The 25,774-nt window shown below is 47.5% G+C and overlaps 1 protein-coding gene across 1 annotated transcript in view; it reads right to left on the minus strand.

Moving 5' to 3' along the window:
* Positions 1–3,081: 3,081 nt before the first annotated feature.
* The window catches only part of SMC3 (structural maintenance of chromosomes 3), a 91,377-nt gene continuing 68,684 nt past the window's right edge, over positions 3,082–25,774 (minus strand). The window contains exons 26-29 of the mRNA XM_040361639.1: positions 19,563–19,754; positions 14,045–14,222; positions 10,856–10,962; positions 3,082–3,544 (exon numbers count right to left, since the gene is read on the minus strand). Coding sequence (XP_040217573.1) covers positions 3,473–3,544; positions 10,856–10,962; positions 14,045–14,222; positions 19,563–19,754 — 549 coding nt within the window. The 3' untranslated portion in view covers positions 3,082–3,472. The remainder of the gene's footprint in view (positions 3,545–10,855; positions 10,963–14,044; positions 14,223–19,562; positions 19,755–25,774) is intronic.

Raw genomic sequence — 25,774 nt, forward strand, 5'->3', positions numbered from 1 at the left:
TGAACTCAATATAAAAAGCACCTAGCACAGTTTGTAGATAAAGCAAACAAAAAGTAATATAGTCCGATAGTGCAGCGCTCCAGTGAATATAAATTAAATCAATATAATAAAGTCCAAAATGAATGTGTTCATCAATGAAGTTGAAATCCAAGACCTCCACCAAACTTCAGTGTGCAAACAACGGAAACACACCACTGTGCAAACAATCTGCTTACCAGAAAATCATCATTATGGGCATGAAATTAAATAACGTGTAGAGCAGTTGCAGTCTCGCTGCCAGCAGGATGTTTAGGTGAAAAAACGGTTGTCCACAGGCAACATCAATGGTAAAAGATCATACCGGAATTCACAAAGATCCAAAAGGTATGCATTGCGTTCATTAATAAAAGCAAAAAAGTGCAGAGAAGAAACGGCAATAGTGAAGCCCGTAGGTAAAAGCAACACGCAATTTATTGTATGGTACTTACAGGATCATACAGGCAATCAGGCATCAAAACATATAAAAGCCCCGCGGCTCTGATGATATCCACTATAGGATGCGCCTCTGATGATATCCACTATAGGATGAAACATGTTAGGCTGGCTGATACAAGTACGCTACGAGCCGCGGAGCTTTTATATGTTTTGATGCCCGATTGCCTGTATGATCCTGCAAGTACCATACAATAAATTGCGTGTTGCTTTTACCTACGGGCTTCACTATTGCCGGACTATATTTCATAGTTATCAACCAGCTCCTGCAGAGTCAGGGCTCGAATGAGGAAAATTGCAGGGTCTGCATTAGAGCTGCACGATTAATGCTCAAGAATCGTTATCACAATCTTTTTCCCCTTGCAATTCTTGACACAGGGTTTCACTATCTTTGACATGACAAAAAAATTTCTCTCTGCACTTTGTTATGCAAAGAATTTCCTGGCTGCTCTCAGCCAAAAGTCAAAGTCTGGGCAGCCTGCCAAGTTTTGAAAACATTCTTTATCAGTGGAAAGTCAAGTCTAAATGTATCACATCAAAGGATCAAACTTCTGTATGTAAATTAGGAACGTTTAACTACTTAAACACCAAACCTTTTTCTGACAGCTCTTTTCAAGTTAAAATCATTATTTATTTTTTTGCTAGAAAATTACTTAGAATCCCCAAACATTATATCATTTTTTAGTAGAGACCCTAGAGAATAAAATGGCGGTTGTTGCAATATTTTATGTTGCACTGTGTTTGCGCAGCAGTCTTTTTAAATGCAATTTTTTTGGAAAAAAATTCCTTTAATGAATTAAAAAAAAAAAAAAACTAGCCAGTAAAGTTAGCCCATTTTTATTTTTGTATAAATGTAAAAGATTTTACGCCATGAGAATCGTGATCTTCTTTTTAAGCAAAAACATTGTGATTCTCATTTTGGCCAGAATCGTGCAGCTCTAGTCTGCATCCCTTTAAATGTTATTTCATATTGCGAGTATCTTACCAAAAATAAAATTTTTGTTGCAAGGGATGCCAAAAAAATCAGTGCACCAATCGCACAATCAGGAAATTATGTTTCTGGGAGGCATTCTGCACACATCCTTTGTACAGAACACCATATTGCATTGTAATTTACAGGAAAAAAATAAAAAAGTGCTATGGATTGAAAAGGAAAGGGCAATTTTTATTTAACATTCAAATACATTTTGACTTGTGTCGCAATTGTACACGCCATAAAAGTGCAGTTACTAGACATGCACGGAAACATAAATCGGGCGAAAATTGTGTGATTGTTTTTTTGCCGATAAGGGAACGGAAAACGCATGCGATTTTGTCACGTATTGCTTTTCATAGGTCATGCGACTCAAAAAATGCATCAAAAACGTAACACTTGCTGCGTTTTACTATGCATTTCAACAGGGAGGAGTGTTTTCAATGAAGGTTTTTTTAACTGACCAAAAATGCAGCAAGCAAGATTTTAAACACAGCAGAAGCGCAACGAACCAGTGTGGACATACATAGAAATTAAAAAAGGACACATTTTTGAGCTTTTCTTGTGCCAATTCATGTTAATTTAAATTCATAGTATCAATTAAAAAGTCGAATACAATTATATATAAAAATATAAATATTTAATTGGTAATGCATCCTGCATTTTTGGTATGGGCACAAAAATTTCTATTCGGTGCACCTCTAGGAGTTACCCTTTAACCCTCAAAACTTGCACGAAAGTCATAGCTGAATGTTATACAGTACAATAGTTGTGACACTGGTCAAAGCCAAAGTCGTATACAAGTCGCACCCATCCAAAGTTTCATCAGTCCCAGTTCACACTTGTGCATGGTGCGAGATAGCATGCGAGTCGCACTGCACATCACATGCAATGCGATTTCAGCCATACAGATAGTATAGGTGATATTGCATTGCGTTCGCACCAAACTTTCACAGGACCTTTTTTGGTCCGCAACAGAATCGGATTGCAAGGGTGTTCACACCTATGCGATCTGATTCAGGTCCAAACTGTCAGTTCGCAGTGCGATATGTGAGCTGAAATGGGGGCGTCATTAACATTGTATTGTCACTCCCAGCAGTTCACATATGGAAGTGCGAGTCAGGATTCGCAGGGTTTCCGCATCAGGGGACGAGTTGACACAAACAGAACCATAGGGGAGGAAAACTGCGGAGCAAGGCAAGTATTCTTCTCTATCAATCACCTAGTAAAATGAGCAAGGTTGGGGGCAGGGTACATTGTTATGTATAGGTTTTTATGCTCTGAATTAGGCTTTAATGACAGATTTTTTTTAAAGCTGGATTTTCACCTTGGTTGTTACACTAAATTAAGCATCTTTTAATGAGATGACTCTACATACTTAGCAGCCATGATTAGGAATGCCATATTAACTAGTAGAACTGCTGATAAACTCAGGCAGCCTGCCATTCTCTGCCACGAGCCTGCACGTGACCAGGCTGCAATGATCACTATGAAGAAATGCAGCCTGGTCTTTTAATTACTAGCTGTCTGGACCTACAAGTGGAACCTCTCAAACCCAGGAGGAGATTATCATGACACTTCTGGTCCACTGCTCTCTATAACGAGATGTGATTTATTATCAGACAATGATGTCATCACACTGTAAAATCAGTTGTTTTATTGACGCTATTTTAAAAGGAGGTTCCCACAAGGCAGTCTGGTAAAAACAAGAATTAAAATGCACTTCTGTGGAAAGCATAAAAACAGCATTTCAGGGATGGGGGAGGAATCCTAAAAAGGCAAAAAAACAAAAACAACCAACAGCAGGTATATAAAACCAACACAACGTACAGAACACAAACGTAACATCATAGTACAAAACATGAAAAGCCTGCCATCTGAAGTATTAAAACAACTCTTGAAAAAAAAAAAAAAAAGGCTAAACGAGCGCAAAATTTTACACTTTTTAAATATACAGAACCCGATGCAAAGGTTAGCAGCGGGTAACATTTTGTACAATGCCTTCCGGCGGAACTGGCGACAGGTGCTTCAACCGTGAGTTGTATCGTCTTCCACAAAGTCCTTGGCCTGTTCTGCTGTGATTACGTCAATGTGACTCACCTGAAAAAAAAAAAAAAAAAAAAAAAAAAGTACAATGGGAGAAGTTAAATAACGCAGATGATATAGTCCTCTGCCCAGACGGTAAGGACTCTGCTGTCTCATCGACAAGCCTGGCATTTCATGTGTTCAGGAGCAGGTTACGAGAGTGAAGGGCAGCAGATGCCTGTGACGGAGGCTGTTATCCGATATCGGCCAAGAATTTTTTCTTGCCCAGTAATAACAGCCGGGCTTCTGTTCCAAAACTAGGCCTGCTAAAATCACTGTGCAAACTTATATACAGGCAGTCATGTGCATATGACCCTATGAAACCAAAGACGCTGAGCAACACTTATGACAGTTTGAAGTCTGAGGATCGTTTTCAAGTACCTAAATAGTACATTTTGTAAATATAACTCCCATCACCCAACTAATCTTGCCACTCGCCACCTATTACTTCAATACATTCTTAGGCAAAGCTAACACAAGGGCTCAGCATCGCTATGCTTCTTTTAATTGGCAAATTAAAATTCTTTTCAGATATTATATATATTATAATAAGATTTAATCTTCGTAGTTATTGGAAAAGGATGCTGGGGAAAGGCACCAGAGGGAGCAGCTACAGGTACATATAAAAAGTATACAATCTTACTAATAGAGAAAACAAGTGAAAACACCACTTTACAATAGTTCATAATATAAAGTAAAGTGGACAAAAAAATAAATAATGTGAACAGGCAGAGTGCCTTTATTGCAAAAGACATGCAATGTCTCTTCTGCAATAAAATATACTTATCCGACTGTTCCCAAGCCTCTCTATAAACGTACACTAAGCAGCGCAAAGCGCTGCTCAGTTTAAATTTCGGCACACTGCCTGTGTGCTGTGATGACTGCACTCCTGCGCATGTCCGGGAGAGACATCATCCCGTGCCTGCCAATCAGGAACAGCCAAAGACTTTGTGAACTACTGGAACAGGGGCAAGTTTAAAAATCGGCTTTAAAATTAATACATATGCAAAACCAGGATTTTTGTATTTACCATACAATCCTGTTTTGGAGTACATTGAGAAACATAGGAAGTCTGCAACCTTCAGGTTATAATGCCATCTATAGGAATACTATAGAATTGTAGGCCAACCAAGAACAACCACTCCCATTTGAAAGGGTCTCATTTGGCAGCAGTATTACCTACTGAACACAGCAGTGAAGTTCTGCCCAAAACAGGATCCAGTCTCATTCTCATGCGACTTCTGTTTCCAAGTCCCCTGCACCGACAGGCACACACAGGGAGTCCTTCTCCACAGAGTGAAACTTTAGTTTGTAGCTCTGGGGTATGCAAGCATCCACAAAGATTAAAGGGGTTGTAAAGGTACGTGTTATTTCACCTTAATGCATCCTAGTAGCAGATGAGGGTCAGATACTAGTAGGTTACCAAAATAACTGTAGGCGGACTGGAAGAATGGATCAAAGATGGTGTCCCATGTGGCTCTTTGAAAGCAGGAGTAGCAGCAAGGAGATGTTTCCTCACTACTGTATAATGGGAAAAACGGCTTGCATGTGTCACTTCACCCACTTCTGCTGCAAAACCAGCAAGAAAGGGAAATTAAAAGTGCTCAGTCTTTATGTGAATGGGGTGCCTCCCAGTTACCAGCCTTATTGGCTTACTCACTAAATGAGCCTTGAGAGACAGGGCAAGGCACTGGACCTAGAAAGTGCTCTGCAGCTAACTTTTACCAGAATGCTGTCTGCAAAGTCCCCTTGCTTGAAGGTCAATACCAGCATATCCCTGCAATGTTGTCAAAGAATTCACCCTCTCAAGACTTCAGCCAAAAACGAAGGCATGCAGGTAGGAGGGGTCATTGCTGGGCTGGCCTACAGGATTTTTTTATTTTTTGTAAATGTTTTCCAGTGTCCAATCTTACTGTAGGTGGCAGTATAATCTGAAGGTTAAAAACACTTACTGTCTCTCGCAATGGATAAGAAATAAATAGGATTTTTGTACTCACCGTAAAATCCATTTCTCTGATTTCATGGACAGACACAGCAGCAATTGACCTTGGGGTATTATCCTCAATTTTAGGAGATTGACTAGGCAGAAAAACAGCATGTTAAGTGTTAAACACTCCACACAGCATAGTACCTCCCAGGGGGCGGATCCCCCTGGGTACATCCCCCATTCTCTGTTCTGCAGCCTCAGCTCGTAAACAAGCAGTACAAACAAAGGAGGGGTGGGTGCTGTGTCCGTCCATGAACTCAGAGAAATGGATTTTACGGCGAGTACAAAAATCCTATTTTCTCTTCCGTTCATGGAAGGACACAGCAGCAATTGACCTTAGGGACGTCCCCAAGCAGTGTAAAAAATCGAGGGGGTGGGAAAACACAGCAAACCAACTTCACCCCAAACAAACCAAAGTTCCTCAACGGAGGAACTTCAACCTTAAACAGCCGTCTGCAAAACCTTGCGGCCAAAGGAGGCATCCGAAGATGCACTCGCATACACCCTGTAAAACTTTGAGAAGGTGTTGTGGACTGACGACCAGGTCGCTGCCTTACACACCTGTAAAACAGACGCCTGATGGCGGAAAGCCCAAGAGGCACCAATCGCCCTGGTCGAATGCGCCGTAACCGGGAAGGGGGGCGCCCGCCCCTTTAAGGCATAGGCCTGAAGCATGACCTGCCTGATCCACTTAGAAATGGTGACAGACGAGACCGCCAGACCCTTCTTAGGACCAGTCACCGACACGAACAGTGAATCCGACCTCCGAAACGGAGTCGTAGCAGACAGGTACACCCGTAGGGCTCGAACCACGTCCAAGGAATGCAACACGGCCTCCTTTGGATTCGCTGGCAGAGGACACAAGGATTGAAGAACAATGTCCTCATTAATGTGAAAGGCTGAAACAACCTTAGGAAGGAATGATGGCCGCAGCACCACCTTATCCCTGTGGATGACCAAGTAAGGGGCCTTGCAAGACAATGCTGCCAATTCAGAAACCCGTCTGACCGATGTAATTGCCACCAGAAAAATCTCCTTCTGGGAAAGAGTCAATAAAGGGATTTCCCTAATGTCCTCAAACGGAGACTGTTGAAGCACAGAGAGGACTAAATTCAAGTCCCATTGGGCCGGGGAGGACGCACAGCAGGGGCCACATGTCGAACCCCCTGCACAAACGTACGCACCAGAGAGTGCGCCACCAAGGGTCGCTGAAAGAAAACAGCCAAGGCCGAAATAATCCTGCTTAAGGGTACGTTATGTGTATTGTGCAGATTTTACCTCATGTTCTTTTTGTTATGTACCATGAACACTTTTTGTAATATGCTTTATTGTATTTTCTATTGCATACAGTACAACCCCACACGGATTTTGGCCCCTGAAGAAGGGACTTTATTCCGAAACGCGTAGACCTGAATTTATCCCTGTGGATGAGTCCATCACGCATCTATGCACTTTGTTCTTAAACAGTTTTTTTTCATACTTTTTGTATTAAATTATATAATACATTTTATTGAAATCACATGTTTCCTTAATTGTTACCGTTAAAGCCCCACCCTGGGGGAATTCCCTTTTTTCCTAAGGCGAGAGCCTTATCCACTCCACGCTGTAAGAACAGCAGAATCCGGGACATCACGTATGTACGGGGGTGCTAATTCATCTCCTCACACAGAGATGTAAGCCTTCCACGTACGATGGTAAATCTTTCTCTCTGTAAACGCCACAATCAGACCCAGAACTCGCATGCAAAAGCCAAGCGACGGCCACTTCTGGGTCGCCAACCGCTGCACCGCAGACTGCAGTGTCTGTAGTTTCTCCGTGGGAAGGAAAACTCTCGCCTCCGAGGAATCCAGGACCAACCCCAGGTATTCCAGATGCTGAGACGGGACCAACACTGACTTCTGGACATTTAGCAGCCAACCGAATTCCTGGAGGGTCTGGCAGGTGATAGACACATCCACCTCTAATTTTGAGCTTGAAGAAGCTCTCAAAAGAAGGTCGTCCAGGTATCCTACAATAGCGATCCCGCGCTGCCTCAGCAGGGCCAGAATCGGAGCGAGCACCTTGGTGAAAACCCTTGGCGCCGAAGTCAGGCCGAAAGGGAGGGCCACAAACTGAAAGTGGTCCTCCCCGACCGCAAAAATCTCTGGTGCTTTGCGCATATGGGGATATGCAAGTACGCGTCCTTGATATCCAAGGACGCCAGAAAATCCCCCCGATGGAGTTCCGCCACTACAGAGCGAACCGACTCCATCCTGAACTTTTGCGATTTGAGGGCCTTGAGATCCAGGATTGGACGGATGCCTTCCTTCTTGGGGACTACAAACAGATTGGAGTAAAACCCTTGAAACCGTTCCAGTAAAGGAACTGGCACGATAACCCCCCTGACCAGCAGATCCTGAACAGCCCCAAACAGGGCCTCCCGACGACCCGTAGGAAGCTGGAGGTTGGAAGGAAAAAATCTGTTTGGCGGACAAGAGAGAAACGATCTTGTACCCTGAGGAAACTACTTTGCAAAGCTAGCGGTCGGAAAGAAGAGACCTCCAACGAGCCGAAAATTCGCGAAGCCGGCCCCCCACCCGAGAGACGGGCGGGGGAAGACCTTCATGCGGAAGCAGGCTTGTGGAACCAGGGGCACTTCTGCCCTTCAGCGGCCGCCTTAGCTGCCCTGGAAACGTTAACCTGCCGCACCGGGCGGACTAAAAAAAACCGATTGGGGGCGGTAAAGGAAAGCCCCTGCCTACGGCGAGGCTCCTTACCTTTACCCAAGTGCTCTTACCTCCGGTGGCATCTTTTATGATGTCATCCAGAGGATGCCCCAAAAATCAGTTCACCCTTAAAGGGCAAGTCCACCAAGGCCTTTTTAGAAGACTGGTCTGCAGACCAACACTTCAGCCAGACAAGGCGGCGCAACACTACCGCGTAGGCCGAGGCCCTGGAGAGCAAGGGAAGTGTATCCAGGGCCGACTTGCAGACAAATTTTAGGCCCTGCACCAACTGGTCGGCCAGCGCCACACAGTCCGGAGGGGCATTATGCGCCTCCACTCCTGAAGCAACAACTTTGCCCGTTCAGTAAGTGTCTGTGACACTAGAGCCCCGGCCAAGACCGGTCTCACCGCCGACCCCACCACTGTGAACATGGAGCGGGCCACAGCCTCAGCTCTCCTAGCTGCGGGTCCTTGAAAGCGGGAGCCCCCTCCAGAGGTAACGTGGTAGCCTTGTTCAGCTTGGACACAGGGGGGTCCACTAACGGAGGAGAGGTTCACTTCTTTAGGAAGTCCTCCTCAAAAGGATAACAGACCACAAAGCATTTCGGAACAAAAAAAACTTTTTGCGGCCGATCCCATTCCTTGTACAAAATGTTTTCCAGATAAGGAACGCAAGGAAACACTTTTGCAGTGCGGGCCGGCTTACGGAACCCAAAAAGGGACCAACATCTCTGATGTCTCCGCCGAATCCTCAATTTTTTGAGTATCCCGCACCGCAGTAATAAGAGCTCCAACAAGCGCCCTATCATGCGCTGACCCTGAAGCAGAGTCATCCTCACTGTCCGTGTGGACTAGACCTGCATCCTCTGACACCACGGAACCAGGGCCGGAAGCAGTAGCAGGGTCCAATTCCGTGTGAGAGGCATCCCCAGAAGAAGGCGAGGGGAGGGTGCGCTATTTACCCCCCCCCCTCTGGCCACGTGCCGCTTCAATCCTGGCAACAAACGCCTCAAGGACTGCCGTCATAGCATCCACAGAGGTCGCAGGAACAGGGGCACTAAGGGTTAACTCCGGCAAGTCTGGGGGAGAAGCATCCGGTTTGGACGCCATGCTGACCCACCCAAATAGCCGCCCTTGGACTGCAAGGCAAGATCCACAGGCCACCCTCCCGGCCACAGCAGAGGCAAAAATCCCATCCAAAATGGCCGCCGACATGCAAAAAACAGCATGCATGCTTCAAGAAAATGGCCGCCGATCACTAATAAAGGCGCCTGGTGCCGTCAAAATGGCGGCCGCGATTGTTTTTTTTCTACACCAAGTAAACACACCAGCAAACCCCCGGGCAGGCCCCCCCCCCACACACACAAGGCAGTAATAAAAACAACAGCACCTCCGATAGCAGATACAGCCACCAGCCACAGGATGGAGCCCCCCAGGCGGACCCTCCACCTCACGGCCGACCACCCAGAACGCAGGGAAGGAGGGAGAGGAAAGCAGGACGGACACCCGATCGACCTCCCCAGGAATGCCCCAGCCGCACCACCCTGCCAAAGCAAGGGGACTGCTACTTACCCGTCCTGCGACCACCGGCTGGAGGCATCCCGGACAGAACCAACGTTCCACGCAGTTACGACATGGCTGTCGGCCCGGCACACTGACACAGACATAGAGCCCGGTCATTTGTGTGCCCTGGAGCGTATAGCTCACCATGACCTGGACGGCCCAGCGCGTAGCTAAAGGCCGGCACAGGCTCGATGGCCAGAAACGAAGGGACTACAAGGATCCAGCCTGTCACCCAGTCGGCAGTTGATTGTAGATCCCAGGATCCAAAAATGCAGGAAAAACTAAAGAAAAGCAAGAAAATCGCAAAAAAAATTATCTCCAGAGCACATGGGCCCAGAGGAGCCATGTCACCTCCTTGCCAGGCAGAAAAAAACTGAGGCTGCAGAACAGAGAATGGGGGATGTACCCAGGGGTACTGTACTGTGTGGAGTGTTTAACAATTAACATGCTGTTTTTCTGCCTAGTCAATCTCCTAAAAGGGAGGATAATACCCCAAGGTCAATTGCTGCTGTGTCCCTCCAAGAACGGAAGAGAAATTGCATTGCTCTAATTCTCCCAGAAAAAATACTGTATGTGACAATATCAAAAACATAGATTATCAAAAGAGTACCGTGGAAAGCACAGGCTATAGAGGAACGTATTTGACTTCAAACTTAAAGAGGGGGGTTCCACCCACAAGTGGAACTTTCTCTTATATGCTTCCTCCCCCTCTCCGGTGCCACATTTGGCACCGTTGGACAGGTTCCCCCTTCAGGAGATAGGTCTATTGCCGATCCCCTGGAAGATCGGCCCCCCTCCTCCTTGCCAATTAGAAAGCGCAGTGTGCTTCACGCATGTGCAGTAGGGAACCAGCTGTGAAATGGAAAGGCTTCACTGCCGGTTTCCCTTACGAGGAATGGTGGCGACAGCACCTGGAAGTCAATCCAAAGATCATCTGGGGTGCCGACATTGTGGGCACCCTGGACTGGTAAGTGCCCTAATATTAGAAGTCAACAGCAGCAGTATTTGTAGCTGCTGACTTTAATTTTTTTCACCCAGGCTGGACCTCCTCTTCACAAGTTGAAAACGTACCTTATTTCTAAACTTCACTCCATAAAACTTGTCAGCAGATTCTAACAGCTCAGGCCTGAAGGTTGTGGTAATGAACTGAGCATGTGATGCCAATTCTAAGATCATATCTGTAGATAAATAGACAAGATGGAGAATACACAAAGTTAGTTTGTGGGAAAAATTAAGCAATTCACAATACAAGACCCAAGACAGGTGAAAATAGTTCATGACATTTTCCCTTTAATTTGATAGACTGTTGCACTGACCAGTGGGGAAGTGGGAGGAAAAAGACCACACCAAAACTTTGCATGAATAGATGTGGCCAAAAATGTGTGGACATCCAACTATCACATCTATGAGCTTTCAGCGCTTTCACACTTTGAATGACAATTGATGTCACACATGACGCAGCTCTACACACTGGCACACGCTTCATGCACCTATTAAAAGGCAGCGGACACCATCTTTAGCACGGGTACCGTAATACTGCATTATACAGTATACCCAACAGATGACTGCAGGCCGCACTTACACCTGTGAGAGACCAGAGCAATCGAGTACCGATATCAGCAACCAGACTGGTTCCCTGTGAGCTATACACCTGCGAGGACTGCGCTTTCTTACTCTAAAGCCAGGAAGTGGATATACTCTTGAATTGGTCGGGTCCTAAAATAGCCAGGAATGTACCAGATCCCCCGAGAAAACCATCCACTGTTTTGGACGGATCTGGATTTCATTTATGTACAAGGTGCAAAGCCTGCAGAACCACTAGGAAGGCGGGGGTTCCTAAAAAAAATGTCCCACTTCCAGTCTGTGGTAACCAAAGAAAATTTCAAAATCAAACCTCTGATTACGTGCAGCTCGAGCCACGTTACCTACTTATTGGAGTGCCCATGTTCACTTCAGTATGTGGGCCGAACTACATGTCAGCTTAAAATTAGAATAAATGAGCATCTGGCAAATATTAAGATACCCAAATACCAGTTTATCCAGACACATTAAACTCTTTCATAATAGTGACCCCACCCTATGTACTTTCTATGGTATTGATAAGGTTTCAAAACATTGGAGGGGTACAAATATGAAGAGAGCAATCTCACAGAATGAGACGAAATAGCTATATACCGTAAATTACGCACTATGCAGTCATATGGTATGAACATTGAGCTTGATCTCAAAGGAGAGTGGAATATTTTATATATACACACACATTATTGTGGTACATTTAACAACTTATATAGCACAGGGTGTCTTCGTGGACTTACTTCTATGCATATCTGGTAAAAAAAACACACAGCATAAAAAGTTGGTGCCAACTACACAGATGAGCGCATAGCATATAGATTGGCATTCATTTTTTATGCCATACTACAAATAAAGTTTTACATTTTTAATTTTAGTAAATAAAGGTAATGCGTTTATTTTGCAAGCGGTACTACGTGGTGCAAAGGCGTATGATACAATTAGCACCAAACTATACTGAAATGTAGGGCTGCAACTGGCCGATTATTGTTTCGATTAATCGAATAATCGGTTAATAACTTTAAAAAAATAAAAATTTTGCTGCGATTTGCATTTTTATTTATTTTTGGCTAATCTGTTGTTGGGCAGATTAGAAAACACAAATTGCCACAATGTTTTTCTGCAGCTTTTCCATTAAAGTATATTGAAACAAAAAAACAAAAAAGCACCGTTTTGCGTAAAAAAAATAAAAAAGTCCTTGCCCATTTCAAATACACAGCAGCTGAAAAAATCATGGATGTGAAACCATGTAAATGAACGTAGTGTGTTTCTGCAAAAAGCAGAGGTGTGACCCCAGGCCTGAGATGTTTAGTAACATAATGGGGTTAAAAAAACTAAAATTAGTACAAAGAGCAAATAATCGCTACTGTAAGGGGTTCATTTTTTTACTGTGGGACAGTGAAAGTAATATTTACAGTAGAGATTTGCTCTTTTTGTACTATAAAGGGCAAATTGTTTTATTTTTTTAATCCCTTTATGTTACAGGCCGATTAATCGATTATGAAAATGGGGAGCTGCGGTGGCTCAACGCGATTGGCACTGCGCTGACAAGCCATTCACCTCTGCAGCTAGAGGTTCGGATCCCGGTCTCAGCTACATGTGAATTGAGTTTGGTGGTCTCAGCCCGGCTCCCGATGGGTGTGCTATGCGAGGTAAGCTTGCGCTTAGAACGCCCACCCCCCTCCCGCAAAAACCACCACACTTACACGCACTCGAAATTGGGTTAACATGCACGCACTTTGACCACGCGGTCTCTAAAGAGAGAGGCAAAGGACTAACGGGGCTGGTTGAGCGGGCTAGATCCTCTCACTCCCTTATAGGGAGTCCCTCTGCCCCGTTGGGCTTCAAAGCGGAGCAGGTAGGGCGGGCTGTGTGGGAGGACCCCCTCACACACCCACCATTGCCACCCGGGGCATGGAGAAAGGTGGCAGACTGCCTCTGGGGGAGGCCTGCCTACTCCCAACTCCTGCAGTCCGGCTCCTCTTTCGGTTACACGCACAAAAAAAAAAAAAAAAAAAAAGAAAAAAAAATTGATTAGTTGTCGATTAATCGATTAGTTGTTTCGGCCCTACTGAAATGTTTTTTAATTTGTTGTGCCAACTTGGGTCACCAGGAGTGGCGCTGTGGTACGGTTTTTATTTGTATCTTTGTCTGGTGCATTTGTAAACCAGCACTGCGGCTACACACACAAATTTTTCTTATCTAGCAATTAGGCTTTAAGACTATAAACAACATGACCATCTGTGACCAGATACGCCCCCTGAAGACATAATTAACGAAACGTACGTCGAGGCGGTACCTGGTCACGTCGTCTTACGCCTATCCAGTCCTCTGGCTGTCCCCTGTGGATAGTGGAGCGCACGCCATCCACGGAGGTGGATGGAAACCTGATCAGCCGGCACAGGAAGTGAAGGGAAATCTCTCCAGTGGCGACCAAGCAGCAGCAGCAAACTGACCAGGGCTCTTATTTTAGCAGATGGCAATAAACCCTGTTAATGGACAATGTGCCAAAGATTTACTGATTTCAGGTGCTTGTCCAGGTTTTGACTCTGCTGTGACAGATGCACTTCAAGGCAATGCTGTTTTAATATTTTTTTTTACTAAGCAAGGGGTCTAGAAATACACAAACAAAAACAAGAAGCACACAAAATGAAATGATACAAAACAGAAAAAAAAAAGGCACAGTACCTGACACAGCTTTCCTGTGCTGGGCATCCAGAGCCTGGTCAATTTCATCAAACAGGTAAAAAGGGGCAGGGTCACATTTCTGGATTGCAAAAATCAACGCCAGGGCTACCAGGGACTTCTGTCCTCCAGACAGCTGCTGCATCTCTCTCATTTCAGCTTGCTTGCCAGTGAAGGAAACCTATGGGGAGCAAAACAGCAAGGACATAGTACAAATTACTTGCAAGCACACTACAAACTTGTAATTGAGTTATAGCCCTGCAGCTGGACAGATGCTACTTAGTTAGCCATAAAAGTGTATTTTAAGGGTGTTTGGGGGGACAATTGGATGAATCAGGCAACTGGTAAGCTTCAGACCCACCCTAGAGTGTGACTGCAAAGTGCAGGAAAGGAAAAACCCTGATGAACTTATCTCTATCCTACTAGCATTCTCATTTTGAGCACATGACCCATCTGGCTACTTATGCTGCTTTTTCCTCTACCACTTTGAAATCTGTTGTAAATAGTCTGCAAGAAGCCAATGCAAGTTAAGATACTTAAACTGCTTGCATTTAAGCACTTAAGGACCGCCCACTGTTGATATACGTCGGCAGAATGGCACGGACAGGCATTATCACGTACCTGTACGTGGTCCTTTAAATACCTGCCGTGTGGCCTTCCCCGTGAGTCGGACTGTGGGTGCCGCGGACTAGATAGTCTCACAGAGGTATAGAGCAGGGAGATGCTTGTGTAAACACTGCGAATGACACTGATCTCGGCTCCGTGTACTCGTAGCGGAGATCAGTGTCATATGACAGAGAGCCCATCCCCCCTACAGTTAGAAACAATGCAGGGAACACTTAACCCCCTACAGCGCCACCTAGTGGTTAACCCCTTCACTACTGGTGTAATTTTCACAGTAACCAGGGCATTTTTATAGCACTGATCGCTGTGAAAATGACAATGGTCCCAAAAATGTGTCAAAAGTGTCCGCCATAATGTCGCAGTCATGAAAAAAAAAAAAAAAAAAAAAAAAAAAAAAAAAAGAAGAAGATTCACTGATCGCTACCATCACTAGTAAAAAAAAAAAAAAAAAAAAGCCATAAAACTAACCCCTATTTTGTAAACGCTATAACTTTTGCTCAAACCAAACGCTTATTGCGATTTTTTTTACCAAAAATATGTAGAGGAATACGTATCGGCCTAAACAGAGGAAAAAAATATTGTTTTTTTAATATATTTTTATAATAATATTATACATTATATTTATTATAGCAAAAATTAAAAAATATTGCATTTGTTTCAAAATTGTCACTCTATTTTTGTTTATAGCACAAAAAATAAAAACCGCAGAGGTGATCAAATACCACCAAAAGAAAGCTCTATTTGTGGGGAAAAAAAAATAGAATTTTTGTACTCACCGTAAAATCCATTTCTCCAAGCTCATGGACGGACACAGCAGCCTTTGACTGTAGGGTTATATCTGCTTCCTTTCAGGAGAGTTAGGCAGAAATACAGCACTTTCAGTTTTAACAACCTTTCTTTAGTGCTGCTCCTCCCAGGGGGCGTGGTTCCCCGGGTATAACCCACACCCTGCTCTAGAAGCCTCAGTTTGTAACAAGCAGTACGTCAATGAACTCAGAGAAATGGATTTTACGGCGAGTACAAAAATCATATTTTCTCTTCCGTTCATGGACGGGCACAGCAGCCTTTGACTGTAGGGACTTCCCCAAGCAGTGTCAAAAAATTTGGAGGGGTGGGAAAAACAACACAGCAAACCAAGCTTCACCCCAAACAAAACCGGAGTTACTCAACGGAGAAACTCCAACCTTAAACTGCCGCCTGTAACACCCTGCGGCCGAAGGAGGCATCAGAAGATGCACTCACATCCACCTTGTAAAATTTTGAAAAAGCGTGGACCGACGACCAAGTCGCTGCCTTACACACCTGTAACAGAGGCTTGATGTCGGAAAGCCCAAGAGGCACCGATCGCCCTGGTCGAATGCGCCGTGACCCGAAAAGGAGGCGCCCGCCCCTTCAGGGCATAGGCCTGAAGCACAACCTGTCGGATCCACCTGGAAATGGTGGCCGACGAGACTGCCAGGCCCTTTCTGGGACCAGTCACTGACACAAACAGTGAGTCCGACTTTCGGAACGGAGCCGTCGCCGATAAGTATACTCGAAGGGCCCGAACCACATCCAGGGAATGCAAAATGGCCTCCTTCAGGTTCTTCGGCTGAGGACATAATGATGGAAGAACAATGTCTTCATTAATGTGAGAGGCCGAAACGACCTTAGGAAGAAAAGAGGGCTGCGGACGCAGTACCACCTTATCCTGATGGATGACCAAGTAGGGGGCCTTGCAGGACAAGGCCGCCAGTTCAGACACCCGTCTGATTGAGGTAATTGCTACCAGAAAAAAACACCTTTTGTGACAGAGTCAACAAAGGGATCTTCCGAACTCAAGTCCCATGGGGGCAGTGGAGGGCGCACCGGAGGGGCCACATGCCGGACCCCCTGCACAAGAGTGCGTATCAACGAGTGCGCTGCCAAGGGACGCTGAAAGTAAACAGCCAGAGCAGATATCTGCCTCTTGATCGTGCTCAAGGCGAGAGCCTGATCCACTCCCCGCTGTAAGAACAGCAGAATCCGGGACACCACGTATGTATGAGGGTGCCACTTCATCTCCTCACACAGAGATGTAGGCTTTCTACGTACGATGGTAAATCTTTCGTGAAGTAGACCTCCGTGCACGTAGCATGGTAGAGATCACCAAGCCCGACAGGCCCCCGGTCCTTTAGTACCTGGCTCTCAACAGCCACGCCGTTAAAGCCAGCGACTGTAAAAGCAGGATGGAAGACCGGACCCTGCGACAAGAGATCTTCTCTCAGGGGTAGACGCCAGGGGACGGCTGCCACCAGACGCACCAGGTCCGCGTACCAGGAGCGGCACAGCCAATCTGGGGCGATCAGGATTGTTGGAATTCCTTCGGCTTCCACTCTGCGCAGCAGGCGAGGAAGAAGCTGCAGGGGGGGGGGGGGGCGCGCGTAAATTAGGAGATGGTGACCCCAAGGAGCCACCAACGCATCTGACACGTCCGCCCACGGGTCTCTCGACCTGGCCACGAACCGTGGCACCTTCCGGTTGAGGCAGGACGCTAGAAGGTCCACGTCGTAAGTGCCCCATTTTTGGCACAGACCCTGAAACACCTCCAGGTGGAGAGACCACTCCCCTTGGTCCAGAGTTGTGGGACTTAGGAAGTCGGCTTGCCAATTCTGAACTCCCGGAACTCCTCCTGAGTCCAACGCCCCTGGGCTGACTGGGTGCCCCAAACGCCAGCCCCAACCGGAGAGGCTGGCATCTGTCGTGACCACTGTCCAGCGGCACGGCAGAAAAGACTTCCCGGTCCGAAGCACCGGAGACGTCAGCCACCACACCAGAGAAGACTTAACCAGATGGCTCAACTGAATCTGGTAATCCAGAGAAGACGGGAGCCTGTCCCAACGGTGTCCCTGGTGTGGAATTGGGCATACGGGACCGCCTCGAAAGAGGCCACCATCAGACCCAGAACTCTCATGCAGAAACAAAGACGACCACTTCTGGGTCGACAACTGCTTCACTGCAGATTGCAGGGTCTTCAGTTTCTCCGTCGGGAGGAACACTCTCGCCTCCGCGGAGTCCAGGACTAGTCCCAAGTATTCCAGTCTCTGGGACGGAACCAACACTGACTTCTGGAGATTCAGAAGCCAGCCAAACTCTTGGAGAGTCTGACACGTGATAGACACGTCCTCTTCTAATTCTGAGCCTGAGGAAGCTTGCAGGAGAAGGTCGTCCAGATATCCCACGATAGCAATCCCTCGCTGTCTCAGCAGGGCTAGTATCGGGGCGAGCACCTTGGTGAAAACCCACGGTGCCGAGGCCAAGCCGAACAGGAGGGCCACAAATTGAAAGTGATCCTCCCCGATCGCAAAAACTTCTGGTGCTTTGTGCATATGGGAACATGTAGGTATGTGTCCATGATATCCGATGGCCGAACATGGGGGGACTACAAGAGTCAAGACCCAGCCTGTCATCCAGTCGGCAGTTGATAGAATAATCTCAGGATTCAAAAATGCAGGAACAAAAAAAAAAAAAATCGCAAGAAAAAAAATCTCCAGAGTACAGGACTCTAGAGTGCCTGTCCTCTCCTGACGTTAGGCAGAGAAAAACTGAGGCTGCTAGAGCAGGGTGTGGGTTATACCCGGGGATCCACGCCCCCTTGGAGGAGCTGCACTAAAGAAAGGTTGTTAACACTTTAGGTGCTGTATTTCTGCCTAACTCTCCTGGAAGGAAGCAGATATAACCCTACAGTCAAAGGCCGTTGTGTCCGTCCATGAACGTATGAGAAAAAAAAAGGACGTTGATTTTGTTTGGGAGCCACGTCGCATGACCACGCAATTGTCAGTTAAAGCGACAGTGCCGAATCGCAAAAAGTGGCCTGGTGTTTGACCACCCAAATGGTCCGGGCTGAAGTGTTTAAAAAAAAAAAAAAAAAAAAAAAAGCAATGATGTTTTAACTAATTGACCTTAATTGAGTGGCCACGCAACGCTGAAGCCAAGTCAAATTTATGTCATTGTTTTCCCACATATAAAGCTTTCTTTTGGTGGTATTTGATCAGTTTATTTTTTGCACTATAAACAAATTTAAAAAAAGAGATGATATATCTCTCTCTCTTATAAAAAAACACATCCAAACAAAACAATTCTGCTATATACTTTCGTAAAAAAAAAAAAATCTCATTAAGCATATATTGCTTGGTTAACGTACCCGTTATAGCATCTACAAACTATGGGATATATTTATGGAATTGTTAATTTTATTTATACTAGTAAAGGCAGCGATTAGCGACTTACAGCCACTGTACTAATAACACTAGCTGGAAAGGGGTTAAACATCTAGGGCGATCAAAGTGTTAGAGGTTGTAAAGGTTTGTTTAAAAGGTTCACGAGAAAAAAAAAAAAAAAAAAAACTGGCAATGATGCCCCCCCCCCCCCCCCCCCCCGGTTTACTTACCTGAGCCCGTTAACCTACTGCACTAGCCCCGACGTCCTCGTCTCCACTCAGTCTGGCTAGATTGGATGGATTTATAGAAGCGCAGCCATTGGCTCGCGCTGCTGTCAATCACATCCAATAACGCGGCGCTTAGGGGGCGGGGCTGAGTGATACAGTCGGCGGCAGTGTTTGTGTGTATGGTGTTAGGTGCTACTAAGGTAAGAGATCAATTTTGTTCCCTGTTTTGCAAAAACACAAAACCCATCCCCCCCCCCCCCCGTTTACATAGGCTCAGATCTCGGTTCTGTGTATTCACGTGTATATGTACACAATTCTTTTCAGCACAGGAGAGCAGACCTGTAGCAGCTTTAAAGAATACAAAACTGCATTAATATGGTTTAATATTTGCCTGGAGTGCAACTTTAAATATGATATGAAGTCATATATTTAATTAATGTACCAAACACCTCTCAGCCGCCTCCTACTCTATCAAACACTGGTGGTTCTTACCCGGATTCCAACACCAGTAAACTGATCAACAGATGGCACACTTTTCTTTGAGCTGGAGCCTTTTTCACCGTCTGCGTTCCCTTCCCCTTCATCTTGAGACTGGCTCCCCTCTACATCCCCTTTCTTCATCACAAGTGTGGCTTTTCCTCCTGGCACCAGCTTCTGGAACACTTCACTGAAGTTCTTCGATACCTAAGAGAGCAACAACTTTCAGTTACACCACTCATGGCACAGAACAAGATTTGCAGTTTGAATGCATACACGGTTGCCATTTCTGTTTAGAATGCATACTAAGGGTTTTCCGACAGACATTAAAAAAAAAAATATTTCAAAATACCTATAGCTAAAAGACAGAGAACAAAAATTATTGGATACGAACCAACATGATGTTATAAAAAAAATTGGATTTTTGTACTCACCGTAAAATCCATTTCTCTGAGTTCATGGACGGACACAGCAGCAATTGACCTTAGGGTTATCTACCTTCCTTTCAGGAGATGACTAGGCAGAAAAAAAAAGCACTTCAAGTGTTAAAACACTTCTCAGTATAGCACCTCCCAGGGGGCGGGTCCCCCGGGTACATCCCTCTCTCTGCATCATGCAGCCCCAGTTTGTAACAAGCAGTAGAAACAAAGGAGGGGAGGGTGCTGGGTCCATCCATGAACTCAGAGAAATAGATTTTTCGGTGAGTACAAAAATCCCATTTTCTCCTCCGTTCATGGACGAACACAGCAGCAATTGACCTTAGGGACGTTCTCAAGCAGTGTCAAAAAATTACGAGGGGTGGGAAAAAAACAGCAAACCAAACTTCACCCCAAACAAACCAGAGTTCCTCAACGGAGGAAACTCAACCTTAAACAGCCACCTGTAAAACCTTGCGGTCAAAGGAGGCATCCGAAGATGCACTCACATCCACCTTGTAAAACTTTGAGAAGGTGTGGACTGACGACCAGGTCGCTGCCTTACACACCTGTAAAACAGACGCTTGATGGCATAAAGCCCAAGAGGCACCAATCGCCCTAGTCGAATGCGCCGTAACCTGAAAAGGGAGGCGCCCGCCCCTTTAGGGCATAGGCCTGAAGCACGACCTGTTGGATCCACCTAGAAATGGGGGCCGACGAGACCGCCAGACCCTTCTTAGGACCAGTCACCGACACGAACAGTGAATCTGACCTCCGAAACGGAGCCTTAGCAGACAAGTACACCCGTAGGGCTCGAACCACGTCCAAGGAATATAACGTGGCTTCCTTCGGGTTCGTCGGCCGAGGACATAAGTATGAAAGAACAATGTCCTCATTAATGTGAAAAGCCGAAACAACCTTAGGAAGGAATGACGGCTGCAGCCGCAGCACCACCTTGTCCTTGTGGATGACCAAAAAAGGAGCCTTGCAAGACAAGGCCACCAGTTCAGAAACCCATCTGACCGAAGTAATGGCCACCAGAAAAACAACCTTCTGGGACAGAGTCAACAAGGGAATCTTTCGAATGTCCTCAAACAGAGACTCTTGAAGCACCGAGAGGACTAAGTTCAAGTCCCATGGAGGCAGTGGAGGATGCACAGGAGGGGCCACATGCCGGACACCCTGTACAAGCGTACGCACTAGGGAGTGCACCGCCAATGGTCGCTGAAAGTAAACAGCCAAGGCCGAAATCTGACCCTTAACTGTACTTAAGGCGAGAGCCTGATCCACTCCACGCTGTAAGAACAGCAGAATCCGGGACATCACGTATGTACAGGGGTGCCAACTAATCTCCTCATACATGAAGATGTAGGCCTTCCACGTACGATGGTAAATCTTCAGTGAAGTAGACTTCCGTGCACGTAGCATGGTAGAAATCACTGAGTCCGACAGACCTCGATCCTTCAGCACCTGGCTCTCAACAGCCATGCTGTTAAAGCCAGCGACTGTAAAGCAGGGTGAAAAATAGGACCCTGCGACAGAACATCTTCTCTCAGGGGTAGACGCCAAGGGGACGTCTGCCACCAGACGCACCAGGTCCGCGTACCAGGGACGGCGCGGCCAATCCGGGGTGATCAGGATTGTTGGTATCCCCCTCGGCTTTCACTCTGCGCAGCAGGCGGGGGAAGAAGCTTCAGAGGAGGGAAGGCGTAGATTAGGCGATAGTGACCCCAGGGAGCCACCAACGCGTCCACACACGGGTCTCTTGAACTGGCCACGAATCGTGGCACCTTCCGATTGAGGCGGGACGCTAGAAGGTCCACGTCTGGAGTGTCCCATTTTTGGCACAGACTCTGAGAAACCTCTGGGTGGAGAGACCACTCCCCTTGAGCCAGAGTTGTGCGACTTAGGAAATCAGCTTGCCAATTCTGAACTCCCGAAATGTACACGGCCGACAGAGCCGGAACGGACCTTTCGGCCCACCGAAGGATGTGCGCGACCTCCGTCGCCGCAGCCGAGCTCCTTGTTCCGCCTTGATGATTGACGTACGCCACGTCCGTGGCGTTGTCGGACTGGATCCTGACCGGTCGGTCCTGCAGCTCCAGGGACCACCTGGCAAGGCACAGCTTGATTGCTCGGAGCTCCAGAATATTGATCGGTAGGCGGGACTCCTCCCGAGTCCATCGCCCCTGGGCTGACTGAGTGCCCCAAACGCCCCCCCCAGCCGGAGAGGCTGGCATCCGTCGTGATCACTGTCCAGCGGCACGGCAGAAACGACTTCCCGGTCCGAAGCACCGGAGACGTCAGCCACCACACCAGGGAAGACTTGACCAGATGGCTCAGCTGAATCTGGTAATCCAGAGAAGACGGGAGCTTGTCCCAACGTGACAGAATCTCCTTCTGTAGGTCCCTAGTGTGGAATTGGGCATACGGAACCGCCTTAAAGGACGCCACCATCAGACCCAGAACGCTCATGCTTCAGAAGCGAAGAGACGACCACTTCTGGGTCGACAACTGCCTTACTGCAGATTGCAGGGTCTTTAGTTTTTCCGATGGGAGGAAGACTCTTGCCTCCACAGATTCCAGGACTAGTCCCAGGTATTCCAGCCTCTGGGACGGAACCAACACTGACTTCTGGAGATTCAGAAGCCAGCCGAACTCTTGGAGAGTCTGACACGTTATAGACATTTCCTCCTCTAACTCTGAGCCTGAGGAAGCTCTCAGGAGAAGGTCGTCCAGATATCCCACGATAGCGATCCCACGATAGCGATCCCTTGTTGCCTCAGCAGGGCTAGTATCAGGGCGAGCACCTTGGTGAAAACCCGCGGTGCCGAAGCCAGGCCGAACGGGAGGGCCACAAATTGATCAATCGCAAAGCGCAGAAACCTTTGGTGTCTTGTGCATATGGGAACATGCAGGTATGCGTCCATGATATCCAAGGACGCCATGAAGTCCCCCTGGTGGAGTGCCGCTATCACCGAGCGAACCGACTCCATTCTGAATTTTTGCACCTTGACAAAGCAATTGAGGGCCTTGAGGTCCAAGATAGGGCGAACACCTTCCTTCTAGGGGACCACGAACAGATTGGATTAAAACCACTGAAACCGTTCCTGCGAGGGAACCGGCAAAATCACCCCCCCCCCTGTCCAGAAGATCCTGGACAGCCCCTGACAGAGCCTGCCGGCGAACCGGAGGAAGTTGGAAGGAAAAAATCTGTTTGGGGGACAAGAGAGAAACTCTATCTTGTACCCCGAGGAAACTACTTCGCAAACCCAACGGTCGGACAGAAGAGACCTCTACCGATCCGCGAATTCGTGAAGTTGGCCCCCCCACCCGAGATCCGGGCAGGGGCAGACCTTCATGCGGAAGCAGGTTTGTTCACAGGCTTGTTGGGCTTGCGGAACCAGGAGCGCTTCTGCCCCGCAGCGGGGGCTTTAGCACCTTGCGGACCTTCTCCCACCGTGCTGGGCACACGAAAAAACTGCTTGGGGGTAGTAAAGGAGGGTCCTTGCTTGTGGCGAGGCTCCTTACCCTTCCCAGACTGTGGGAGCAGCGTGCTCTTACCACTCGTGGCATCCTTAATGATGTCATCCAGGGACGCCCCAAAAAGCCATTCACCCTTAAAGGGCAAATCCACCAAAGCCTTCTTAGAAGACTGGTCAGCCGACCAGCATTTCAGCCACACAAGGTGGCGCAAAACCACTGCATAGACGGAAGCCCTGGAAAGCAAGGGGATCGTATCCATGGCCACCTCGCAGAGAAATTTTTGACTCTGACCCAATTGTTCAGCCAGGTCCCTAAAGGACTCGGAAGCGTCCCGTTCTTCCAGCTCCTGCAGCAGGAGCTTCGCCCTTTCAGCCAGGGTCTGTGCCACCAGGGTCCCGGCCAGAGCCTGCCTCACCGCCGAACCCACCACCGTAAAAAGGGAGCCGGCCACGGCCTCTACTCTCCTATCAGCAGGGTCCTTAAATGCAGGAGCCCCTTCCACAGGCAACGTGGTGGCCTTGCTCAGTCTGGACACGGGAGGGTCCACTGACGGAGGAGAGACCCATTTTTTCAAAAAGTCCTCCTCAAGGGGATAACGAGTTGCAAAGTTTTTTGGAACGGCAAAAACTTTTTGCGGTGTATCCCATTCCTTGTACAACATACTGTCCAAATAAGGAACACAAGGAAACACTTTAGCGGTGCGTGGCGGTTTGCGGAACCCAAAAGGGACTGTCACGGCAGGTGCCTCCGCCACCTCCTCAAGTTTCAGAGTATCACGCACCGCAGAAATAAGAGCTCCAACAAATTCCTTGTCAGCAACCGACTCTGAAGCAGAGTCATCCTCACTGTCCATGTGGGTTAAGCCCGCATCCTCTGACACTACAGAACCAGAAGCAGCAATAGCATTGTCAGATTCTGCGTCAGAGACATCCCCAGAAGCAGGCTCAGGGAGGGGGCGCTTTTTACCTCCCATCCGGGCACTAGCCGCTTCAAACCTGGCAAGAAAAGACTCCAGGACAGCCGACATTGCCTCAACAGATGTGGCAGGGGGAGGGGCGTCAAGGGTTAACTCAGGCATTGCTGGGGAAGAAGTACCTGGTTCAGGTTCTATAATGTCCCAGCGCTGTGTCACCCTCACTGCAAAGCAGGGAAAAAAACACTGGTCACCTCCTGGCTGCTACTAACAGAGTATGGGGCCCCTGGGACTCACCACCCCTCCCGGTGCAGCGCCGTCTGATAAGGACAAGGTGTGCTGAGAAGCTGTGCAGCGCTGCGTCCGTCTCCCTCAGACAGATTTCGCTGTCTTTTTTGCAGCGCCAGAGCGGTCACACGAGGCCAAACGAAAACCAAGATGGCTGCCGAACGAGTAAAAAAAGAGCCCAGGACCACACTAAAATGGCCGCCAAGCTATATAGAGCGCGGCTCTGGTAAAATGGCCGCCGTGCGCAGTTTTAAAAAGACAGCGACACAGCAAACAGCCAGCACAAAAAACACATCCCAGCACACAGAAAAAGCCCTGTAGTGAACACCACAGCCCCCTGCAGTGACAACACACAGCCCCCGCTACACGTGTATACGAGACCCCAGAAAACCCCCCCTTCACAGCCGCCCCAATGGGAAAGGAGGGAGAGGAAAAATAAGGGAGAGAGGAAAGCAGGGCGAGCCCTCAGTCGACCTCCCAGGTGAACAATTCCAGCCAGACCACTTGCCTGAGCAAGGGGCCACTACTTATCCGTCCTGCGACCACCGGCTGGAGGTTTCCCAGACAGATCCAACGTCCGCTAAATGGCATGGCTGTCGGCCAGACACACTGTGACAAAGCCATAAAAGACCGGTCATATGTGTGCCCTATAACAAAATGTTCCCCGGCCGCCCCTGGAGCAACGGGGCCTGTCGTGGACGTCCCAATGCTGAGCTGAGGGCCGGCACACGCTCGATGGCCGAACATGGGGGGGACTACAAGAGTCGAGGACCCAGCCTGTCACCCAGTCGGCTGTTGATAGAAGAATCACAGGATTCAAAAATGCAGGTACAAAAATAATATAATATAAGCGAGAAAAATCGCAAGAAAAAAAACTCCAGAGTACAGGACTCCAGAAGTGCCTGACCTCTCCTGTCGTTAGGCAGAAAAAAAACTGGGGCTGCTAGAGCAGGGTGTGAGTTATGCCCGGGGAGCCACGCCCCCTGCGAGGAGCGGCACTAAGGAAAGGTTGTTAACACTTTAAGTGCTGTAAATTCTGCCTAAACTCTCCTAGAAGGAAGGTGCATAACCCTACTGTCAAAGGATGCTGTGTCCGTCTATGAACGGAAGAGAAAAAATAAAAT

This window comes from Rana temporaria, chromosome 8 (genome assembly GCF_905171775.1).
Source record: "Rana temporaria chromosome 8, aRanTem1.1, whole genome shotgun sequence".
Classification (NCBI taxonomy): Eukaryota; Metazoa; Chordata; class Amphibia; order Anura; family Ranidae; genus Rana; species Rana temporaria.